At 44.5% G+C, this 21,913-nt stretch overlaps 3 protein-coding genes across 3 annotated transcripts; 1 reads left to right on the top strand and 2 right to left on the bottom strand.

Moving 5' to 3' along the window:
- Window positions 1-1,122: 1,122 nt before the first annotated feature.
- On the bottom strand, window positions 1,123-2,735 carry LOC124667015 (BTB/POZ domain-containing protein At5g41330-like). The gene has a single exon (XM_047204351.1). It carries the CDS (start codon window positions 2,693-2,695, stop codon window positions 1,277-1,279), a length of 1,419 nt encoding a protein of 472 aa, XP_047060307.1. The 5' UTR covers window positions 2,696-2,735; the 3' UTR covers window positions 1,123-1,276.
- Window positions 2,736-6,873: 4,138 nt separating this feature from the next.
- On the top strand, window positions 6,874-8,091 carry LOC124663058. Its single transcript, XM_047200813.1, has one exon. The coding sequence runs from the start codon at window positions 6,874-6,876 to the stop codon at window positions 8,089-8,091; it is 1,218 nt and encodes a 405-aa protein (XP_047056769.1).
- Window positions 8,092-20,840: 12,749 nt separating this feature from the next.
- Window positions 20,841-21,621, bottom strand: LOC124668041. The gene has a single exon (XM_047205247.1). It carries the CDS (start codon window positions 21,547-21,549, stop codon window positions 21,181-21,183), a length of 369 nt encoding a protein of 122 aa, XP_047061203.1. The 5' UTR covers window positions 21,550-21,621; the 3' UTR covers window positions 20,841-21,180.
- Window positions 21,622-21,913: the final 292 nt, after the last annotated feature.

Raw genomic sequence — 21,913 nt, 5'->3', positions numbered from 1 at the left:
ATATATTTGGCTACCTGTAATCTCCAACTTATGAAATTTGATAGTTTCTGTCAGAACTGGTGACCAATATGAAATTTTAGTATCTATAAGATCAACCTCCATCAGCAAATACCAGAAAAACAAACAATATGCATTGTCGATTTGAGATTCTAGCCTCTGACCAAGGAGAGTTGAGTAACCCATGCATCACTATTCCTAACCATCAAATCTTACACATGTTACTCAAACCCAAACCTTGAATGTGTGCGCTCTGGTGCAGGACACAACTTGAGCTAACACAATTGAGAGCAGGAACATGAATTGTATGATTAAGTTTCAGCACGATGTCATATAGTTTACAGCTTTTCAGCATATAAGATGTGCTCACTGAGCCAGCACATGGGACACTAATGTGCAGAACAACAAGCAATTAACATGGATCATAACTTCTTCTGAAACAGACAACTGCATAGCATGTCGTAACCGATTTGCATGTCATGCTGGAATCGTGATGAGCTTTCAGAAACTTTTTTTTTCTCGAAATAAGCTTCTAGAAGTTGTGAATCTAATGTCCAGGTAAGATGATTAATGAGTAGATGAACTTACATGTTAGTTCAGGGAATTGGATATTACAGTAACCAAAGTGACTACCTCAGTAATATAAGCCAACAAATCAATTCTGATTAGAAATTAATTCTACTTGTTTTTTATTACAGACACGTGCTTGATGATGCTATTTTTGCTATTCTAGTGGGTAATCACGAATTTAGGAAGATTACAACGTAGATTGTGCTCAACCTTGGAAGTTGTCAATCTAATGTCCAGGTACGATGATTAATGATTAGATGAACTTACATGTTAGTTCAGGGAATTTGATATTACAGTAACCAAACTACCAAAGTGACTACCTCAGTAATATAAGCCAACAAATCAATTCTGATTAGCAATTAATTCTACTTGGTTTTTTTCTTACAGACATGTGCTAGATGACATTTTTGCTATTCCTTAATGCAACGTAGATTGTTCTCAACCTTAATGCAACATCATACAAGTACAAGAAACAAATAAACTACATTCATGATGTGGCTATTGTATGAGCTAGTGTGTGCGTGTATGTTGGGCACCAGATGATGATGTGGGTTGTATCGAACTTATGCTTGCCAGTATGGCTTTATTTATAAAGCCGGGCCTATGGCCTTATGTTTAAAACAAGAAACAAATAAACTACATTCATAGAGGTGAACAAGAGCATCAATCGAATTTGAGATCTCTTACATGTTTAATCTTGCTCCTTTATTCAGAGGTTCATTGACATTGCACCTGAAGCACTATCCCACACCTCGATAGACCGCTGATCGACTCTAGCCAGTGCCATCCTGCTGCCTCCGAAGGCCCAGCTGACGATCTTGGCCTTCTCCATCACCCCCTCCACACTGCCTGCAGTAGTCATGGATGGGCCATTCCCCACCCAGTTCCTCCTCATCGCTTTCTTCTTACCAGCCTCCGATGTCAACTCCACCTGTGACCACACCTCAACATCTGCCCCGCGCGCCACAAACACCCAATTGCAGTAGCACTCAACCCTGCAATTGTTCCCATCCTTTCTGCGAGATGCTGTGGCTGCACTCGCCCTTTTCTCGTCCCCGATGCACACCCAGGGCTCGACGCCAACGCCATCACCACCAAGTCTCCTCAAGTCAGCCATGAAAACCTCACCAGACGCAGCCCCCACCTTAAACAACGCCGACAGCGAGTCTGACGCAGCAACATCTGCAAAGCAGTCATCCTTCTCCCTGACCTCCCACACCGGCACCGTGGCGCTCGCCCGGACATCCCACAGGCGTATGTCGCCCACCATGCCAGCCGGCCCGGAGTGTGACCCGGCGGCGAGCAAGAGACCGTGCCCAGCCAGCCATCCGAGCTTGGTCGGCGGGATCGCCGCCTCCACGTCCGCGCCAAACACCTCCTTCCGCCCGATTTCGGCCACGGGGGAGAGGGAGTTCAGATCGAACGCCACGACGGCGCTCGAGTTCCGCCGCGCTGACTCGAAGCTGGCGAAGAGCCACTGTGGCGCCGCTTCCGTGGCGGCGAGTGAGAGCACGGAGGCAGAAGGCGAGTCCGGCCAGGAAAGCGCTTCTGAAGCTGTGGCCGGGGTGTCTCGTGGGAACCGGCAGAGGTGGACGCCGGGGAAGTCGCGCGCGCCAGCGAGGGCGAGGGCGGGGGACACCGCGACGAGCGAGTCGACGGCGGGGAGCGGCGTGAGGACGCTGGTGCGGGAGGCGAGCGCGGCGTCGAAGCTGGTAACAACCCCGCCGTGCGCGGCGAGGAGGGAGGCTGTGGTCGGGGAGGGGGAGATGGCCACTGCGGAGGGAGCGACGCGGCCGGTTAGGGGGAGGAGGGCGGCGGGGCGCAGGGAGAGCGGGGAGAAGGCGGACGCGGGGGAAAGGGAGGCGAGGAGGGCGCCGTCGAGTGCGAAGTGCCGCGCCTCGGCGAGGAGGGCCGGAGAGGGAGGAGGGGACGAGAGGCGGCCGCAGCGGAGGAAGGAGAGGATGAGGGCGAAGAGGCGCGGGTCGCGATCGAGGAAGTGCGGCGCGTTTGGGGGCGATGGGGCGAGCGAGGCGAGCGGGGAGGATGCGCCGGCGCGGGAGAGGGTGGCCGCGGTGGTCTGGAAGAGCTCGCCGCCGACGTTGAGGGTGACGACGGATGTGGACGCCATGGCTGGGGATTTGGGAATTCTCCGTAGGAGTGGTGTTGACTTCGAGTGGCATTTTGGCAACGGCCAGGCTGGGGAAGAAAGGAGGCTGGGGAAACACTATTTCGTTTGGGCCGAAAAACATTAATTGGCTAGATACTCGGCCCGCAAAAGAGTCCGGTTTTGTCCTGCATTCTTTTGAGCTTCGAGCAACAACAAAAAAAAAGCTGCGTTATCATGTTTAATCAGTTTTCGTGCTTGAGACAGTTCAAAAAAAAAAAGTTTTCGTGCTTGATACAGTTCACAAAAAGGTTTCGCCGCTTGAGATGTTGGTCTCACGGTGCATTTTCCATTTCAAAACATGTGTGACTCATCCGGTCCAATCGGTTCTACTAACTGTGGTTTATATATTCTTATTATGCCGCAAGGGAGAACCAACCTCACACCAAATATCAAACCTCAAATTTAACGCTTTAGTGTCAGAAAAATAAAATATATTTTTATTGAGAGGTGGCATTCCTATCAACAATGATTGTGGTAACTCCATCAATCTTAAAGGCACGCTGGTCTAGTCTTTCAAAGGTACTCCTAGGACTAAGGTGTGAACATTTTATGGTAAGTTTTATGATAAGGCTGTAACTTCAAGGCTGTTAAGTACAATAGTCCCTTTAAAACCAGTAGCCACAACATATCAATTTCTTGATTTGCATTGTAATATCATTTAGTTGTGTCACTATTTACATATGCGCATGATTGAAATTGTTAAGCTCCTAGCTGAACCTAGGACATCTTGATCCCATGATCCGTGACCTACAAACTGAAAATAATCCCGCTGTCTACTTTGGCTCGTGACCAGCCTTCACCGTTTAGAGATCCTACTACTGCGCCTCCCCGGCCATGGCAGATGTGCGGTCTACCATGGCTGAGCTAGCCATGTTGCTTATCTTCAAGCTACACGACAGCCTTGCGAGGGCTGATAGATTTTTGGTGAGATCAGATGCTTCTCTTGGCACATCCATAGTTGCGCCCGAAGCTTCTCCTCCACGAATCTCAATGTCGGTTCAGTTGACGTTGAGCAAGAAGGCATATGTGGCGGTTTGACCCCCCCCCCCCCCGTGCCACGTCCTGCCCGGTGTTGGAACCCCATGTGCAGTCTGCCTCTGAAAGCGGGGACATTGATGGGGCTAGGGGCCAATGGTGCTGATCATGCCCAAGTTGCAAGAATTGTGGGGGAAATTCGGCCCCTCCTTTGTCAATGGTGCATCTCGAGATGGAATTATTTGGGACCTTGGTTGAGGCTTCCGCAGCACCATCACTTGAGCCCAGCCAGCCGCTTGTCTCCGAGGCCCTCTTTATTAAAGAGCTTTGCGACTTGCTCATTTGTTTGAAGGCGGCTATCCCTACGTACTTCCGGCAAAGATATTTCTTGCCTCCCGTCGGATAAGGCTACAGAGGACAAAATTAAGAAGATGAAGGAATATCTCAGGAGCAAAAGCAAGAAGAGTGGCTCACAAGAAAGTCGTTTGCAGCTACTTGATGGATGGTTTTATTCGGGTCCATGTGTTTTCGGTTGGCTTTCCTCTCTGATGTGGTGGTCAACGTGTCGAGAGTACAATTGTTCCATGTTAGGGTGTGTTGGTTGGTCTGCCTAGGGGGCGAAGAGTTGCATGTTTAGGGGCTAGTTGGTTACTTGGCTTGTGGTTTTCTTGTAACTCCAGATCTATTAGATCCTGGCCATCCTAGCTGTTTTCGTTGCTCGCTCAGGGTTCAGTTGACGTGGCAATGCATTGATGTAGAGAGTGCCAAGTACTTGAACAGACCGATAGGCTCATTAATTTGATCAGTGCATCCCTTTCTTCTCTACCACCTTCTCAATATCGCCGCTATTGCGCGGCTCCTGCAACTATTGCCTTCCCTTTCCTTTTGGCACAACAGCAATGGCGCCTGATCGCGGCGGCGGATAGCCGATCACGATGGACCGCCACAATTTCCTCCTTGTCTCTCCATTCTGTTGATTGTTGAGCGCCAACTCGCAATCTTTGGGGGAATTATATTTTTTGCCCCTCTTTTACTTGGTACCTTGATGATTTTCCCTCTATTACTTTGCAATCATTTTTGGCCCCTCTTTATTTAGTACTTTAACAATTTTCCCTTCCCAATTATTTTTTTGTTGTTGTAGGATCATGCTACAAATGGTGGACCAAAATAACCCAATCTACATCTTTATTCAGATGTGGTGGCAATTAACAGTATACCTATAGGCAGATTCCCAGAGGATTTTTGGGTTTGGTCGCTTGAGAGAAATGGAAATTTCTCAGTGCGATCATGCTATAAGCAATTGTCTATTGAGAATCTAAACAATGATCTTATTAGCTCGGGTTCTGGATCTAATCCATACTGGAAGGTACTTTGGAAATTAGAGGTACCACCAAAAATTCGTTGCTTTTGGTGGAGGGTGTTGAATAAATATGTGCCGTGTCGACATATTCTAAAGTGGAGACACATGGATGAGATTGCATTCTGTTAAACCTACTGTGCGAAGGAGGAGTCCATATTCCATGCATTTTTCGAATACACGTGGACTCATCTGGTTTGGCAAGAATTGAAGAAATCAACTGCATTTAAGTTACCTGGTCTACATCCGAGCTCGTGAACAGTGGATATATTGGATGGTAATCTAGTAACTAGAGGAGATGCATGTATAGTTTTATGTGCGTGTTGGTCCATTTGGACCGAGAGAAACACACTCTGGCATGGAGGGGGTGAAAGATCGATTGTTGATTCGGTCCGTTGGGTCATGGAAACTACAAATGACCTCGCCCGGATTGGAAAAAGAAGAAACCACCTACGGTAAAACCAAATGCTTGATGGAAACGACCTGCTCAGGGAATCATCAAACTTAATGTTGATGCTAGTTTTAATTCTGATTTACATCAAGGTGCCACGGGGCATGTTGCGAGGGACCACAATGGTGGCCTTATTTGGGGACAAGCCCTATGATATAAACATGTTGCGAACCCTCTAGTCATCGAAGCACACGCGGTGAGAGATGGAGTTCACCTTGCTCTGGAACAAAACTATCGTTCAATTGAGATTGAAACAGATGCACTAGAAGTGTTGAAGCTTATGGAAGACCCCGACAAAGGCAGATTCGAGATTGCCGGAAATTAAGGAGCTTAGTGGGAATTTCTTTAGTATTAAATTTTCTTTTGTAGGGCGTCAAGCTAATGAAGCAGCCCAGTTTTGTGCTAATAGAGCGAGTTTAAAGAGAAGAAGGTGCTTGTGGATTAATTTCACACCACCTTTCTTAGTTGATATCCTTTCAAAGGATTGTAATCCCACCGTTTGAAATAAAGCTCCTTATCACCTGACCTTTTCTCTCCGGCCGCCGCCTCAAATGTCCGGCCGTCGAGCCGCTCCGTGTCATCTGAGGTCGAATGGGATACCCGCGGAGCACCTGTACCTGAAGAGCACGCCGCCGCTACGCGGCAGCTGGCCGTGCTCCTGGACACCAGAATCGTCCCGCGCGGCGCCACCTTCCCAGACCTTCGCGAGCTCGTCCGCGGATGCGCGCTGTAGGTTTTAGAAGATTGTAGTCATACACGTGAAGCTACTCAGAGCTTCAATCACAATCGCACCTAGCTAGCTGATTAACAGCTTGCTTGATTCTTGACTAGTATGTGAAGAAGGTAGCGCTTGCTTTGATCGACACTAGCGACGGAAGGGAACCACACCGGTAGAGGACAGGATCACAACCAAAAGAGAAGTCCAAACTCCACACGGAAATAGTCCAGGCAAAAATAGAGTTCAATTCAGTGAGCAGATTCGGCGAAGCGCGTAGCCGGAGAGGGTCCGGAGACGACGGTGCCGGCGAAATAGACGAAACGGGCGGCGCGCGGGGCCGGTGGGTCGATCAGCGGCCGACTAGGCTACGGACTCCTTTTCCAAACTTACGCTATTTAGGTTTCCGTCTCCGAACCTAGCTCAAACGACTGACAATATCTACATATATGTTTCTCCTGTACTAGCAACATCGGCTGGGACGTCGTCTTGTCTTCTGGTGTTCAGAAAACAAGAGGAAGATGGAGTCGACGATTTCCCCATGGTCTCAACTCCATCAAGACCTTTTAGGCCTAGTCATCGCCCGCCTGCTGTTCCCTGGCGACCGCGCTCGCTTCCGGGCAGTGTGCCGATCCTGGCACATGGCCGTGTTCGAGCATGCTCCTGGTCATCGACAGATGCCTTGGGTTGTCCTTTCGGATGGCTCGTTCTTGACGCCCTCTGACCGCAGCAACTTCTACGGAGATCTGCCTTTGCTCCCGGACGGCTCTGTTTTGACAACTCCTGAGAACAGCGTCTTGGGGCGTCTCCCTTCGTTGCCCGAGAACGCGAGCTGCGTTGGCTCCACCGACAACTGGCTCGTTCTTGACTGCATTGATGCAATGGAAAGGCATAGCTATTTCTTGCACGATCCTTTCTCCGACAAGACCGTGCCGCTCCACGAGCTAGAGACTGTTATCGGCAATGTGTCCGAGCTTTTCGAGATCCGTAAGGTGCTCATACGGTCAACTCCCAACGATGTTGTCGCTGTCATGACCAACAACTATAATTACCCCATCATCCTGATACTGCCCGGCAAGGGTATTTGGTTGCCCAAGCCAAGAGAGCCTCCCTTCGTCTACATCATTGATATCGTGTTTCTTGGAGACAAACTATATGGGATCACCCAGAGCGAGGAACTTGTCTCCATCACTATCTCCTTTGACGACAACAACATACCCACAGTCATCGATACCGAGAGAGTTATCAAGCACCCAACTGTGAGTGATGGTGATTCAAAAACATGGAGCAGCATCGATGTGATGCACGTCCTGAATAACGAGGCACTAAGTGGTCGAGAGGGTGATAATGATGACGAGCTTGCGGAATACGAACTGATGAAGAGCACCGGCGACGGCATGATTTTTGAAGCAGTCCACTACGGAGAAGAAGATAAGGTTCCCTACGAACTCCCTGATCTCATAATCACCATCTGGTACTTTGTCAAGTCTCGTGAGAAGTTGCTCATGGTGAGGCGGCAGTTGCAAGGGCCTACCTATGATGTTAACTTTACTCGCAATGTGAAGGTTTTCGAGGCCGATATCATCGCAGCCACTTGGGTGCCCGTGACTGATGAGCTAGGCGGCGACACACTTTTTGTCAGCAAATATTTCTCCAAGTCTGTTTCAGCCTATGGAAAAATAGAGAAGGGTGCTATTTATTTCATCGACACAGGCGAAGTATTTATCATGAGATACAAGACTATAAGTATGCCTCAGCGAGAGCTTAATTTCCGTACGTCAATGTGGATCTTTCCTCCAAAAGGTAGCGGCTTAAAGTTGGAAAACGCATGTGATCGGGCGACCGATCGCGCGACTTGATCGGTCGCTCCCTCTCCCGCGTAAGGCTGGACACGAGCCAGCTCCAGCTCGGCTCGGTGCGAGCCGCACTTTAGCTCGCTGCAAAATGGCTCGGCTCGAGCTGGCTCGTTTGTCCCAGGAGCCGGAAAAGGAGGCTCGGCCCGAGCTTCACACAAACTCGGTGCAGCTCGGAGCAGCTCGCGAGCCGAGCATGGATGTGCCACTGCCATGTGGGCCTACCTTATCCAGCAGCGATGAGAAGCACCAGCACGCGCGGAGACGGCATGACGAGCAGCACGCCGGAGCAGGACGATGCAGCGGGAGTGAGAAGCGTCGAGCGGGGCGGAGTAGACGCGAGGGAGCTGTGGTGACCGGCGGTGTGGGCGCTGGAGCTCGGCTTCATGGGCGAGGGCGTCCTATGCCTTGGCGGCGGCGGCTGGTGGTGTCCGCGGCGGAGAGGCTCGCGACTAGGATGAGTATACTAGCAGGCAGCGACCTTGAGCAGAACCATTGACTGTTCGATCTGCGGTGGCGGCGGCGCGTGAGGTTCTGCGTGGGATAGGGATGGTCAAAGCACAGGAATGAGAGGCAAATCCTATTCGCCGCTTATTGCGGGCGTTAGGATCGCTCCCGCCTGAAGAAACTTGTTATTGGGCCAGGCCCATTTTATCCTGCCTCAGGTCTGTGTGCGCGCGTACATGACTCGGTCTGTTCGATCTGGCTTTCCTTATACTGTACGAGATATCTTCTGGTTTCACCGGTTCTCTGCTGTTTCTCATTAAGTTTTTTTTTGAACATTTTCAACTTTTGAACATTTTAAAGTTTCGAACATTTTTCAAAGTTTGAACATATTTTGGGTTTGAACATTTTTCAAATCTAAACTTTTTTGAGATTTGAACTTTTCAAAGTTTGAACATATTTTGGATTTGAACATTTTTCAAAGTTTGAACTTTTCACCGGTTCTCTGCTGTTTCTCATTAATTTTTTTTGAACATTTTCAACTTTTGAGCATTTTAAAGTTTCGAACATTTTTCAAAGTTTGAACATATTTTGGGTTTGAACATTTTTCAAATCTAAACTTTTTTGAGATTTGAACTTTTCAAAGTTTGAACATATTTTGGATTTGAACATTTTTCAAAGTTTGAACTTTTCACCGGTTCTCTGCTGTTTCTCATTAAGTTTTTTTTGAACATTTTCAACTTTTGAACATTTTAAAGTTTCGAACATTTTTCAAAGTTTGAACATATTTTGGGTTTGAACATTTTTCAAATCTAAACTTTTTTGAGATTTGAACTTTTTAAATTTTGTTCAGATTTAAAATTTGTTTAAAATCGAAATTCGTTCAAAATTAAAAAAATCGAATTTTGAATAAGTAGTTTTAAAAATGATTGTTTCGAAATTTGTTCAAATTTAATTAATGTTCAAATTTAGAAAATGTTCTGATTAAAAAATGCTCAGTTTTTTTTAGAAAATGTTTAATTTTTTGAAAACTGGAAATGTCCCTGGATGAAAACTTGCATGCATTTGCACGTTAACCTCACCTTGCCCTGAATACCTATGCAACTACACTAGCTGAAATCTGCGGCCAACAAGCATGCTAAACAAGTTCAAGTTACGCTGGTGCGCACAACTGCGTGCGTTATTGTCGCGCTGGGCCAGGCCCATCTTGGAAACGCCTTGAGCGGTGCGGCGTGTCCGGCTCGCTAAACGCGATGTATAGGTGCTCCCGGAATGAGACGTGGCCTGACCTAGTCGATCAATGCAATCACGTTTACGGGCCAGAACAGCCCAGTTCACCTCCTCCCTCTTAATTCGGAAAAAAAATGGCGAGCTTTCGGGCCGGGCCGAGCCGAGCCTGCCAAGCTAAAAGCTCGCGACGGTCCGGAAAATTGGGCTCGGCTCGGTCTGCCTCTTCTGCGGGCCGAGCTCAACTCGGGCCGAGTGATAACCCACAAGTATAGGGGATCACGATAGTCTTCGGGGGAAGTAAAACCCAAATTTATTGATTCGACACAAGGGGAGGTAAAGAATACTTATAAGCCTTAACAACTGAGTTGTCAATTCAGCTGCACCTGGAAAGCACTAGCAACAAGGGTGATGTGAAAGTAGCAGTGATATGAGAACAATAGTAACGATAACACGACGGTGATAATAGCAATATGAGAGCAATGACACCAGAAGATAGTTGATACTACTTCCAATGACATGTAGAACAAGTATATGATGATGAGATATGGACCGGGGTTCCCAGCGATCTACACTAGTGGCAACTCTCCAATAACAAGTGTTGGGTGAACAAATTACGGTCGGGCAATTGATAGGATTGAAATAGCATTAAGACAGAATATCAAGATCATTAATCATGTAGGCATGTTTTCCATATATAGTCGTACGTGCTCGCAATGAGAAACTTGCACAACGGCTTTTGTCCTACCAGCAGGTGGCAACGGGCCTCTAGGGAATCTCCTGGAAATTAAGGTACTCCTTTTAATAGAGCACGGAGCAAAGCATTAACACTTGGTGAAAACATGTGATCCTCACATCACCGCCATCCCCTCCGGTTGTCCCGATTTCGTCACTTCGGGGCCTTTGGTTCCGGACGGTGACATGTGCATACAACTTGTAGATACAATCTAAGCAATAAGTATAGAGCTCAAATCTAAGATCATGCCACTCGGGCCCTAGTGACAAGCATTAAGCATAACAAGATTGCGGCAACAATAACTTCATAAACTTTGTAGATAGACAATCATAATGTAACAATCCATCGGATCCCGACAAACACAACACCGATTACATCGAGATGAATCTCAATCATGTAAGGCAGCTCATGAGATCATTGTATTGAAGTACATGGGGGAGAGAATACCAACTAGCTACGGCTAGAACCCGTAGTCCATGGGGGAACTACTCACGGAGCATGATGGAGGCGATGGCGTTGATGGAGATGGCTTCAGGGGCACTTCCCCGCCCGGCGGGGTGCCGGAACGGAGAGTTTTGTCCCCGGAGTGGAGTTTCGTGATGGTGGCGGCGCCCCTGGAGTCTTTCTGGAGTTTCGTCAAGTCGTACGGTGTTTTTAGGTCGAAAAGGATTTTATAGGCGAAGAGGCGGCGCAGGGGGGCACCTGGAGGCGCCACACCATAGGCCGGCGCGGGCCCAGGCCAGGCCGCGCCGCCTTATGGTGTGGTGGCCCCCTGGCCCCTCTCCGACTCTTCTTCGGTGTTACGGAGCCTTCGGGAAAAATAGGAGGTTTGGTCTTCGTTTCGTCGAATTCGAGAATATTGCCCGAACAACCTTTACGGAACCAAAAACGACGAGAAACGAACGGCAGCCTTGTGGCATCTTGTTAATAGGTTAGTTCCGGAAAACGCATAAAAACATTATAAAGTGCAAGCAAAACATGTAAGTATTGTCATAAAACAAGCATGGAACGACATAAATTATGGATACGTTGGAGACGTATCAGCATCCCCAAGCTTAGTTCCTGCTCGTCCCGAGCAGGTAAACGATAAGAAGAATAATTTCTGTAGTGACATGCTACTTACATAACCTTGATCATACTATTAAAAAGCATATGAAATGAATGAAGTGACTCAAGGCAATGATCTATAGTTGCTAACAAGTAGATAACATATAGCAAAACTTTTCATGAATAATACCTTCAAGACGAGTATCAAAAGTCTTGCATAAGAGTTAACTCATAAAGCAATAAGTTCAAAGTAAAGGCATCGAAGCAACACAAAGGAAGATATAGGTTTCAGCGATTGCTTTCAACTTTCAACATGCATATCTCATGGATAATTGTCAACATAAAGTAATATGATGAATGCAAATATGCAAGTATGTAAGAATCAATGCACAGTTAACACAAGTGTTTGCTTCTAAGGTGGAAGGAAGTAGGTAAACTGACTCAACATGAAGTAAAAGAATGGCCCTTCAAAGAGGAAAGCATCGATTGCTGTATTTGTGCTAGAGCTTTGGTTTTGAAAACATATAGAGAGCATAAAGATAAAGTTTTGAGAGGTGTTTGTTGTTGTCAACGAATGGTAGTGGGCACTCTAACCCCTTGCCAGACAAACCTTCAAGGAGCGGCTCCCATTTTATTTTTATTTTTGTGTGGCACTCCTTCCAACCTTTCTTTCACAAACCATGGCTAACCGAATCCTCGGGTGCCTCGCCAACAATCTCATACCATGAAGGAGTGCCTTTTTATTTTAGTTTTATTATGATGACACTCCTCCCAACCTTTGCTTACACAAGCCATGGCTAACCAGAATCCTTCGGGTGCCAGTCCAACAATCACATACCATGCAGGAGTGTCTATTTAGGTTAATTAATTTGGGATCGGGAATCCCATTGCTAGCTCTTTTGCAAAATTATTGGATAAGCGGATGAAGCCACTAGTCCATTGGTGAAAGTTTCCCAACAAGATTGAAAGATAAACACCACATACTTCCTCATGAGCTATAAAACATTGACACAAATCAGAGATGATAAATTTTGAATTGTTTAAAGGTAGCACTCAAGCAATTTACTTTGGAATGGCAGGAAATACCACATAGTAGGTAGGTATGGTGGACACAAATGGCATAGGTTTTGGCTCAAAGTTTTGGATGCACGAGAAGCATTTCCTCTCAGTACAAGGCTTAGGCTAGCAAGGTTGTTTGAATCAAACACAAGTATGAACCGGTACAGCAAAACTTACATAAGAACATATTGCAAGCATTATAATACTCTACACTTGTCTTCCTTGTTGTTCAAACACTTTTACCGGAAAATATCTAGACCTTAAGAGAGATCAATCATGCAAACCAATTTCAACAAGCTCTACGAGTAGTTCTCCACTAATAGGCTTAGACTACATGAAAAAACTTAATCATGATCTACTTGAGAGCTCAAAACAATTGCCAAGTGTCAAATTATCCAAGACATGATGAGGCATTTTACGTTTTCAACCAAATATAAATAAGTGCAATAGCTTCCAACTTTTATCATTGAACATTAAAAGTAAAACGAAGAACACGAGTGTTCATATGAAAAAGCGGAGCGTGTATCTCTCCCACACAAGGATTGCTAGGATCCGAATTTATTCAAACATAAACAAAACGAAAAATAAACACACAGACGCTCCAAGTAAAGCACATATGATGTGACCGAATAAAAATATAGTTTCAGGGGAGGAACCTGATAAGTTGATGAAGAAGGGGATGCCCAAGGCATCCCCAAGCTTAGACGCTTGAGTCTTCTTGAAATATGCAGGTATGAACCACGGGGGCATCCCCAAGCTTAGACTTTTCACTCTTCTTGATCATATATCATCCTCCTCTCTTGACCCTTGAAAACTTCCTTCACACCAAACTTCTCATAAGCTTCATTAGAGGGGTTAGTACTCAAATTTTTTGAATCCACCTTGGTCCTGTAGTGGCACATTGCAAGAACTCAATAAAACATTAGCTACAGCCCTCTACGTCTAGAAAACCTCGCTTAAAGTCCACAAGAGACAATGCAAAAAACAGAGACAGAATACTGCCAAAACAGAACAGCCAGTAAAGACGAATTTTAAATAAATACTTCCGTTGCTCAAATCAGAAAACTCAAAACTAATGAAAGTTGAGTACATATCTGAGGAACACGCACGTAAATTGGCATATTTTTCTGAGTTACCTACAGAGAAAACAGCCCAGATTCGTGACAGATAGAAATCTGTTTCTGCGCATAAATCCAAATCTAGTATCAACCTTCGATTAGAGGCTTCACTTGGCACAACAATACACAAAAATAAGATAAGGAGAGGTTGCGACAGTAGTAAACAACTTCCAAGACACAAATATAAAACAAATTACTGTAGCAAAATAACACATGGGTTATCTCCCAAGAAGTTCTTTCTTTATAGCCATTAAGATGGGCTCAGCAGTTTTAATGATGCACTCCCAAGAAATAGTATTTGAAGCAAAAGAGAGCATCAAAAAGCAAATTCAAAACACATTTAAGTCTCACATGCTTCCTATGCATAGGAATCTTGTAAATAAACAAGTTCATGAAAAGCAAAGTAACAAGCATAGGAGGATAAAACAAGTGTAACTTCAAAATCTTAAGCACATAGAGAGGAGTATTAGTACCATGAAAATTTCTACCACCATATTTTCCTCTCTCATAATAATTTTCAGTAGCTTCATGAACAAACTCAACAATATAACTATCGCATGCAGCATACTTTTCATGATTTCCAAACACATAAATTTTATCAAGTTCAAGAATAGTGGAATTAAAACTTTCAAACTTACTTTTATTAATAATATAACAAGGTAGTTGATCAATCTCAATAGATATGGGAATCATAGAATAAGTCAAGAACTCTCCAATCCCATTTTCATTAGTAGTACAATTAATATTATCAAGTAACATAGGACCATCATCTAGAGCTTTATCATAGACATTTGCCAAACAAAATTCTTTAGTACCTTGCATTTCGACATCAGGCACAAACAAAGCATTATCATAAGATTTATCAAAGTAGCATGGATTATCATAAATAACAGTAGCATAATCATTCTCACAAGTATTACTCATAGGTACTATTTCAAGAGAATCCATAGGAACATAACATTCAACCTCTTCCGGTGAGCATGGAGGACAATCAAATAGTGTAAGAGATAAAGAGTTACTCTCATTGGAAGGTTGACATGGGTAGCTAATCCATTCTTCCTCCTTTTGTTCGTCGCTCTCCTCTTCTTTTTCATCCAATGAGCTTTCAGGTTCATCAATTTCCTCCTCTTTTTCATCCAATGAGCTTTCAGGTTCATCAACTTCTTCTTCCACAGGTTCCTGCAAATTGTGAGTGCATTCTTGTACATTAATGTGTCTCTCTTTATAATCAAGGATATAAGGATTCCTACTGTAGCATTCTATGCAAAAATTAAGGATAGTAGAGACATAATCTTTAAGGTCCTTACAAATAGCACAAGTTTCATAATTCTCAACCATAAAGGATTCTATCTCGGAGGCTCCCATAAATAAGACAAATTGTTCTACCTCTTCGAACCCATAATGAATATAGCAATTCCGATTATAGTTCTTAATTAAAAATTCCTCACTAAAGCCACATTGAAATTTAAGATGTTTAGTATCCTGTTGAAAGCAACGAGTTTATATCATGGCGTTTAAGCAAGATTTTAGCAATTGTATTCAATTTTTCTATCATAGCACTCATTATTTTACCAGTTCTTGATTCTCTATAATTATTATAACATTCTATAAGCTCCAAGTAGGTTGTTGGTTCTCCCATAACAGCAGTTTTTAATTTTTTGGTTTTTCAAAATTTTATGGATTTTTGGGTATATGAGACAAATAAAACAAGATAAAAATAAACTAGACAAAAGTAAACTAAGCACAAATAAACTAGACAAAAGTAAACTAAGCAAAACAAAATAAAATAAAATAGAGAGAGAGGTAGAGTGTAATCCCCAGGTGAACTTATGAGTAGAGCTATGCCTCCCGACAACGGCGCCGGAAAACGATCTTGATAACCCACAAGTATAGGGGATCGCGATAGTCTTCGAGGGAAGTAAAACCCAAATTTATTGATTCGACACAAGGGGGGTAAAGAATACTTATAAGCCTTAACAACTGAGTTGTCAATTCAGCTGCACCTGGAAAAGCACTAGCAACAAGGGTGATGTGAAAGTAGCAGTGATATGAGAACAATAGTAACAGTAACACAGCAACAGTAATAGCAATATGAGAGCAATGTCACCAGAAGATAGTTGATACTACTTCCAATGACATGTAGAATAAGTATATGATGATGAGATATGGACCAGGGTTCCCAGCGATCTACACTAGTGGCAACTCTCCAATAACAAGTGTTGGGTGAACAAATTACAGACGGGCAATTGATAGGATTGAAATAGCATTAAGACAGAATATCAAGATCATTAATCATGTAGGCATGTTTTCCATATATAGTCGTACGTGCTCGCAATGAGAAACTTGCACAACATCTTTTGTCCTACCAGCCGGTGGCAGCCGGGCCTCTAGGGAATCTACTGGAAATTAAGGTACTCCTTTTAATAGAGCACCGGAGCAAAGCATTAACACTTGGTGAAAACATGCATGTGATCCTCACATCACCGCCATCCCCTCCGGTTGTCCCGATTTCTGTCACTTCGGGGCCTTTGGTTCCGGACAGTGACATGTGCATACAACTTGTAGATACAATCTAAGCAATAAGTATAGAGCTCAAATCTAAGATCATGCCACTCGGGCCCTAGTGACAAGCATTAAGCATAACAAGATTGCAGCAACAATAACTTCATAAACTTTGTAGATAGACAATCATAATGTAACAATCCATCGGATCCCGACAAACACAACACCGATTACATCGGATGAATCTCAATCATGTAAGGCAGCTCATGAGATCATTGTATTGAAGTACATGGGGGAGAGAATACCAACTAGCTACAGCTAGATCCCGTAGTCCATGGGGGAACTACTCACGGAGCATGATGGAGGCGATGGCGTTGATGGAGATGGCTTCCGGGGGCACTTCCCCGCCCCGGCAGGGTGCCGGAACAGAGAGTTTTGTCCCCCGAATTGGAGTTTCGTGATGGTGGCGGCGCCCCTGGAGTCTTTCTGGAGTTTCGTCAAGTCGTACGGTGTTTTTAGGTCGAAAGGGATTTTATAGGCGAAGAGGCGGCGCAGGGGGGCACCTGGAGGCGCCACACCATAGGCCGGCGCGGGCCCAGGCCAGGCCACGCCGCCTTATGGTGTGGTGGCCCCCTGGCCCCTCTCCGACTCTTCTTCGGTGTTCAGAGCCTTCGGGAAAAATAGGAGGTTTGGTCTTCGTTTCGTCGAATTCCGAGAATATTGCCCGAACAACCTTTCCGGAACCAAAAACAGCAGAAAACAGGAACTGGCACTGTGGCATCTTGTTAATAGGTTAGTTCCGGAAAACGCATAAAAACATTATAAAGTGCAAGCAAAACATGTAAGTATTGTCATAAAACAAGCATGGAACGACAGAAATTATGGATACGTTGGAGACGTATCACCGAGCCAAGAAAAGCTCGGGCCGAGCCAAAAACTCGGCCGGTACATCCAGCCTTACTCCCGCGTGCTCACTTCGCTTTCACATGCACTGGCGGGTTAAATTTTGCCTTCCTACAGCTCTACATGCATGACTGCACACCTAGCTAGCTTCCTTGCCTCATCCGAGTTGCCCGCAGTCCACCTTCTCTTCTTGCCATGCAAATATTCTCTCACATGGGTTGGACCACAACTGTACTACTACCTCTGTCTATTTTTAGATGTCAAAAGTTTGTCTAAATTCGAATGTATCTAGACATTTTTTAAACAGATACATCCAAATGTATATGAACCACTGGACATCTATTAATGAACGGAGGGAGTACTATAAATTGCTACTCTACTAGCAGTTATATCCTACCGGTGGTAGAGTGCAAAACACATGTAGCTAAAGAAACAATGTTATGAAACTTAGCTGTTCATTAAAGTTGTTCTACACCGTATTACGCACACGAAGAAAATGTTAATTGCGACGCCCATTTAGTACTACAATTTTTTATTTATTTCCTATAACAGTAATATATTAGTGATGTAATTGTTGTTTCTTGTTAAAATCATTGTTGGCATTTTGTTGTAAACACCAAACTTATTTGTACTTTTTGTTCTCAATTATTTGTTGTAAATATGGTGTTGATTTGTTGTAAAAACTAGAATAATACCTCGCGGGTTGCAGCGGATATCTCTTTAAGAAATCTAATAAAACACATAAAACTTGGTTTATAGAATATAAAATATTTAGTTGGCCATAGGAGTTGAGACACTAAATTTAATAGCCATGAAATGGATAGGTATTTGAAAATTTAAAGATCATCGTATTCCATAGGTGTACGTGATTGATTTAGATACGGTAAAGAATAAAATAATATTGATGGATTGCATGAAAAATGCATGCACATTGCCACATGTTTTTTAAAATATCATATGTGGTTACATATAAGAGCACATAATTAACATTGAGATTGAGTTTAATTTGCAAAGAGTTCTCTTTTCGTTGTCAAACTATTTCGATGTTCAAGTTAAAAATGACTTAACTATGTAATGATATAACATGAGGGTGCGATATTATCAATAACGGAAAACAAAAGATGACATTGCTAATTTAATGGTTAAAAATAGATAATATAAATATCTTGCATGTAGAGATAGATAATAAATAAGAACTATTAGTGGAATGAGGTGGACAAATGATTGGCTAAGGGAATAGGTGATGTGGATAGCTTGCATGTTGAGATAGAAAAATATTAATTACATTTAGTGGGGTTTTGTTTTATAAGAAGTATAGATATTATTGGCATGTGATTTTTTTAGTGATAGAATTGTTGTTTTCTGTTAAAATAGTTGCTACCTATTTGTTGTAAACACCCAAATTATTTGGAGTTTTTGTTGTTAATTATTATTGTAAATATGGTGTTGATTGCTCTGTTCTCATTGTGCATTTTCTTTTCTTAAAGATTTTCACGATTTTATTTCTCCGGGACCATCGATGTTAGTGTGTTGTCACGTTCATCTTTTACAATCCGTTTACTCGCTGGTTATTGGATCTTTCTGGTTGTCCAGCTATACAATTTTACTACGCTGGTAAAGGCAAAGCATCCAGGGTTTCCAGGCCGTTAATTCCAATTGCTCCTGACGATACCAAAGCTACCGGTTACTAGGATCGTGATCCGCATCGTAATATCATATAGGATCCGCATCGTAATATAGTTGTGCAACTGTTTGCATCGATCACACATAGTAGGACAGTAACAGCAATAATAGGTAATGCTATAAGTGAGATATGTGGTCCAGAACAATGATCCTTAGTCTACTGAAATACCCTGATTTTGTGCTTAAAATAATACGATTTTAAAATATTTTCATAAATAGTACATGAATTTGATTTATTCTTTTGAATCTAGGACCCGATCGGCCGGCCTGCAACCGACCATGCCCAATCGGCAGTTCAGCTGCCGACTAGGCCCAATCAGCGCAGCGGCTGCCGACCAGACCCAATTGGCCGGTCGGTTGCCGACTAGGTTCTGGCGTGACTGCGTTCACCACCCTGTCGTAAGGACGAGGAGGCCGACCAAGATCCAGTGCAGCGCCGGTCACCGCCGATGACAGGGTGGTGGAGCATGGGGGTGCTAGCACGGGGCGCATGGCGGAGGCCCTCAGTTGCGGCGATTGGCCATGAGATCGAGGACACGGTGTGGGGGCGGAGGGGCTCGTTTGCGACGCATGACTGCGAGCTCGCTGGTCCTTGTAGTGCTCGGCAGGTGGCCTGCCGATTGGACCTTGTGGGATAAGATTAGTTATGAGCAGTTTATATTTATCCTCTTATGTAATCCGAATCATCATGAACTAAAAAATTGATTTTACAGGGCGAATATTATTTGATTGCATGTTAGAAAAACAAAAGAGCCTCTCTAAGGTGTATGTGTGATCGAACAGGAAAGCACTTTCTATGAAGTGCCTCTTTGATTCAATTTTTTATAGGAGTATTGAAGATCTATAGTCCATTGAAATTATTTTTTTTTCTCCGGAGCTAGTTGGTTCGTAGGATTAATAATCATATGTACTTTTCTTCGGTTTGCTTTATATGCAATTCTAAAAGAATTTCCCATTGACTCTTTCTTTTTTCGTTGCTGAAACTACGATACAATCCCCCTATCCAAAACTAAGTGATTCCACCTTTTATAGATACATATATATCTAAACGCTAAAATCACATCTAGATGCAACTGTATCTAGATAGAAGTTAAGTCTAGTCCTTTGGAAGAATTTCTTGTTTTTTCCCACGACACAACCAATTGACATGCATTCGGTTCTAGAATGACGTGGAATAGAATGGAATTGAATGGTTAAGTTCTAGAGGAATGGAATGATTCCAACAACGTGTTCGGTTTGGATTAAAAAAAAAGGAACGGAATCGTACCCTTTTTTTGTTCGGTTGGGGGAATTAGAGAGGAGAACGGAATGAGGTTAAGCTAATCTTTTATCTCAAAATCATAATTAACAATAGCACATGACCTTTTTAATATTAAAATCATAATTAACGGCGTCTAATGACCTTTTAAATCAAAATCATAACTAACATTGTTTTTGTTCGGTTGGGGAATTTGAGAGCAAAATGAAATGAGGTTAAACTTTTATCTTTTATCTCAAAATCGTAATTAACATTGACTAATAGCCTTTTTAGTCTCAAAATCATAATTAACAACGGGTAATTATTTTTCGACTAGATTAACATCGGCTAATTAACAACCGTTTCACTACATTCCATCGAATCGGTGGAATGGATACATTTTGCATATAGGAAGAATATTCCTTTTGAGAAACCACTCGGTTTCGTTTCATTCAATAACCAAACATAAGAATTGGCTCTAGGTGTTCCATTTCACAACCGAACACAAGAGTTGGGTTGGGTGCGAAATGGTTCTGTTCCTTTTTTTTTTTTTTGCGGGGGAAATGGTTCTGTTCCTTGAACACACACTTACATTTTTTGCATGCTTCGTTTTTAAAATTCTGACGATATGCTTATCAGAGAGGAGGTCGGTGCACCAAATTAATTAATTAGTCAATCGACTGTACCAGCTGTAACCTCAATTGACGCGCATCAAATGGAATCGAATGGAAAATTCAACACGACAATTTGAGCGGAATGATAAGTAGACATCTCGACAATGTTGCAGCAAAGAGTAGAATGAAGTCGAAAGATCCGAGCTTGTAATTGATTCATTTATACATACATCTGAGCTTTGTAATAATTTACAAAAAGAAAAAAGAGAAAAACTATACAGATCGGGGAGCGTCGCGCTGGAGACGAAGATGAGAGGGACCAACCGAAAAACCAGATCCCCTCCCTTCTTCATCTCCAACCTCTCCTCCATGAGGACGGACGAAGCGGGGGAGCTTTGTAATTTACAAGAAGAAGAAACAGCTATGCACACGCGCACGGGCACACACCAAGAACGGGCAAGTACGTGGTAGTGCCGGCGAGTTGTCTGGGTAGGTTCTCTGCGGCCATGGAGACCGGCCGGTGGCCTATGCTGTGCGTGCGAGGCGGGATGCGATAGCGGAGTGATACATGGCGTCGTGGAAGCTGTCCATCTCCGCCATCCGCGCGCGCAGCTGCCGCGCCTTCTCCTCCGTCAAGCCGCCCGCGAACGGCCTCGCCGCCTTCTGCTCCTCGTCCTCCTCCACCACCGGCGCCGCGGTCTCGATGTAGTCTGCCCGCCCTGACCACCCGACCAGCGGCGCCCACCACTTGCCTCCCTTGGGGGCTCTCGTGCGCAGACGCTTGGCGCCCGCGGAGGCCGATGCGACGACGGTGGCGCGCGGCCGGAATGTCGTGGTTGTGGCCGATGGGCGGACGGAGAAGGAGACGGCTGCAGCTGATGAAGTCATCGCCATTGGTTTGCTCGGTCGCTTGCTTCGCTCTGCGGGGTTGCTTCGAGCTAGGTGAGAGAGATGAGGAGGGGTTGAGGGCTGTTGAGCTGTGAGTTGGTGAAATGGAGCTGGAGGTGGCCGGGAATTTATAATGGCGCGGGGGAAGAGAGAGTGGTGGTGGATAGGGACGCCGCGTTGGGTGGAGGCGGAATCCATCATGAGGAGAGACGCGTGACGTGTGGCCGCGTGGACTGGCCGTTGCGGGCGCGGTGGTTTCATTGCCACGAGGGTGACGTTCTTCGGCACCGTCGTCCCGGAGAAAATTTTCCGACCGGGACTCGTACACGCGCCGTACGAGTAGTAAAATTTGGAGGCGCGCAAAGGTTTT

The sequence above is a fragment of the Lolium rigidum genome, chromosome 6, assembly GCF_022539505.1.
Source record: "Lolium rigidum isolate FL_2022 chromosome 6, APGP_CSIRO_Lrig_0.1, whole genome shotgun sequence".
Classification (NCBI taxonomy): domain Eukaryota; kingdom Viridiplantae; phylum Streptophyta; class Magnoliopsida; order Poales; family Poaceae; genus Lolium; species Lolium rigidum.
The sequence above is the reverse complement of the archived record's forward strand: the minus strand, read 5'-3'. Positions and strand labels throughout refer to the sequence as shown.

Bases quoted from the DNA above. Each gene is read 5' to 3' on its own strand.
- LOC124667015 (XM_047204351.1), bottom strand. From the start codon at position 2,695: ATGGCGTCCACATCCGTCGTCACCCTCAACGTCGGCGGCGAGCTCTTC.
- LOC124663058 (XM_047200813.1), top strand. From the start codon at position 6,874: ATGGCCGTGTTCGAGCATGCTCCTGGTCATCGACAGATGCCTTGGGTT.
- LOC124668041 (XM_047205247.1), bottom strand. From the start codon at position 21,549: ATGGCGATGACTTCATCAGCTGCAGCCGTCTCCTTCTCCGTCCGCCCA.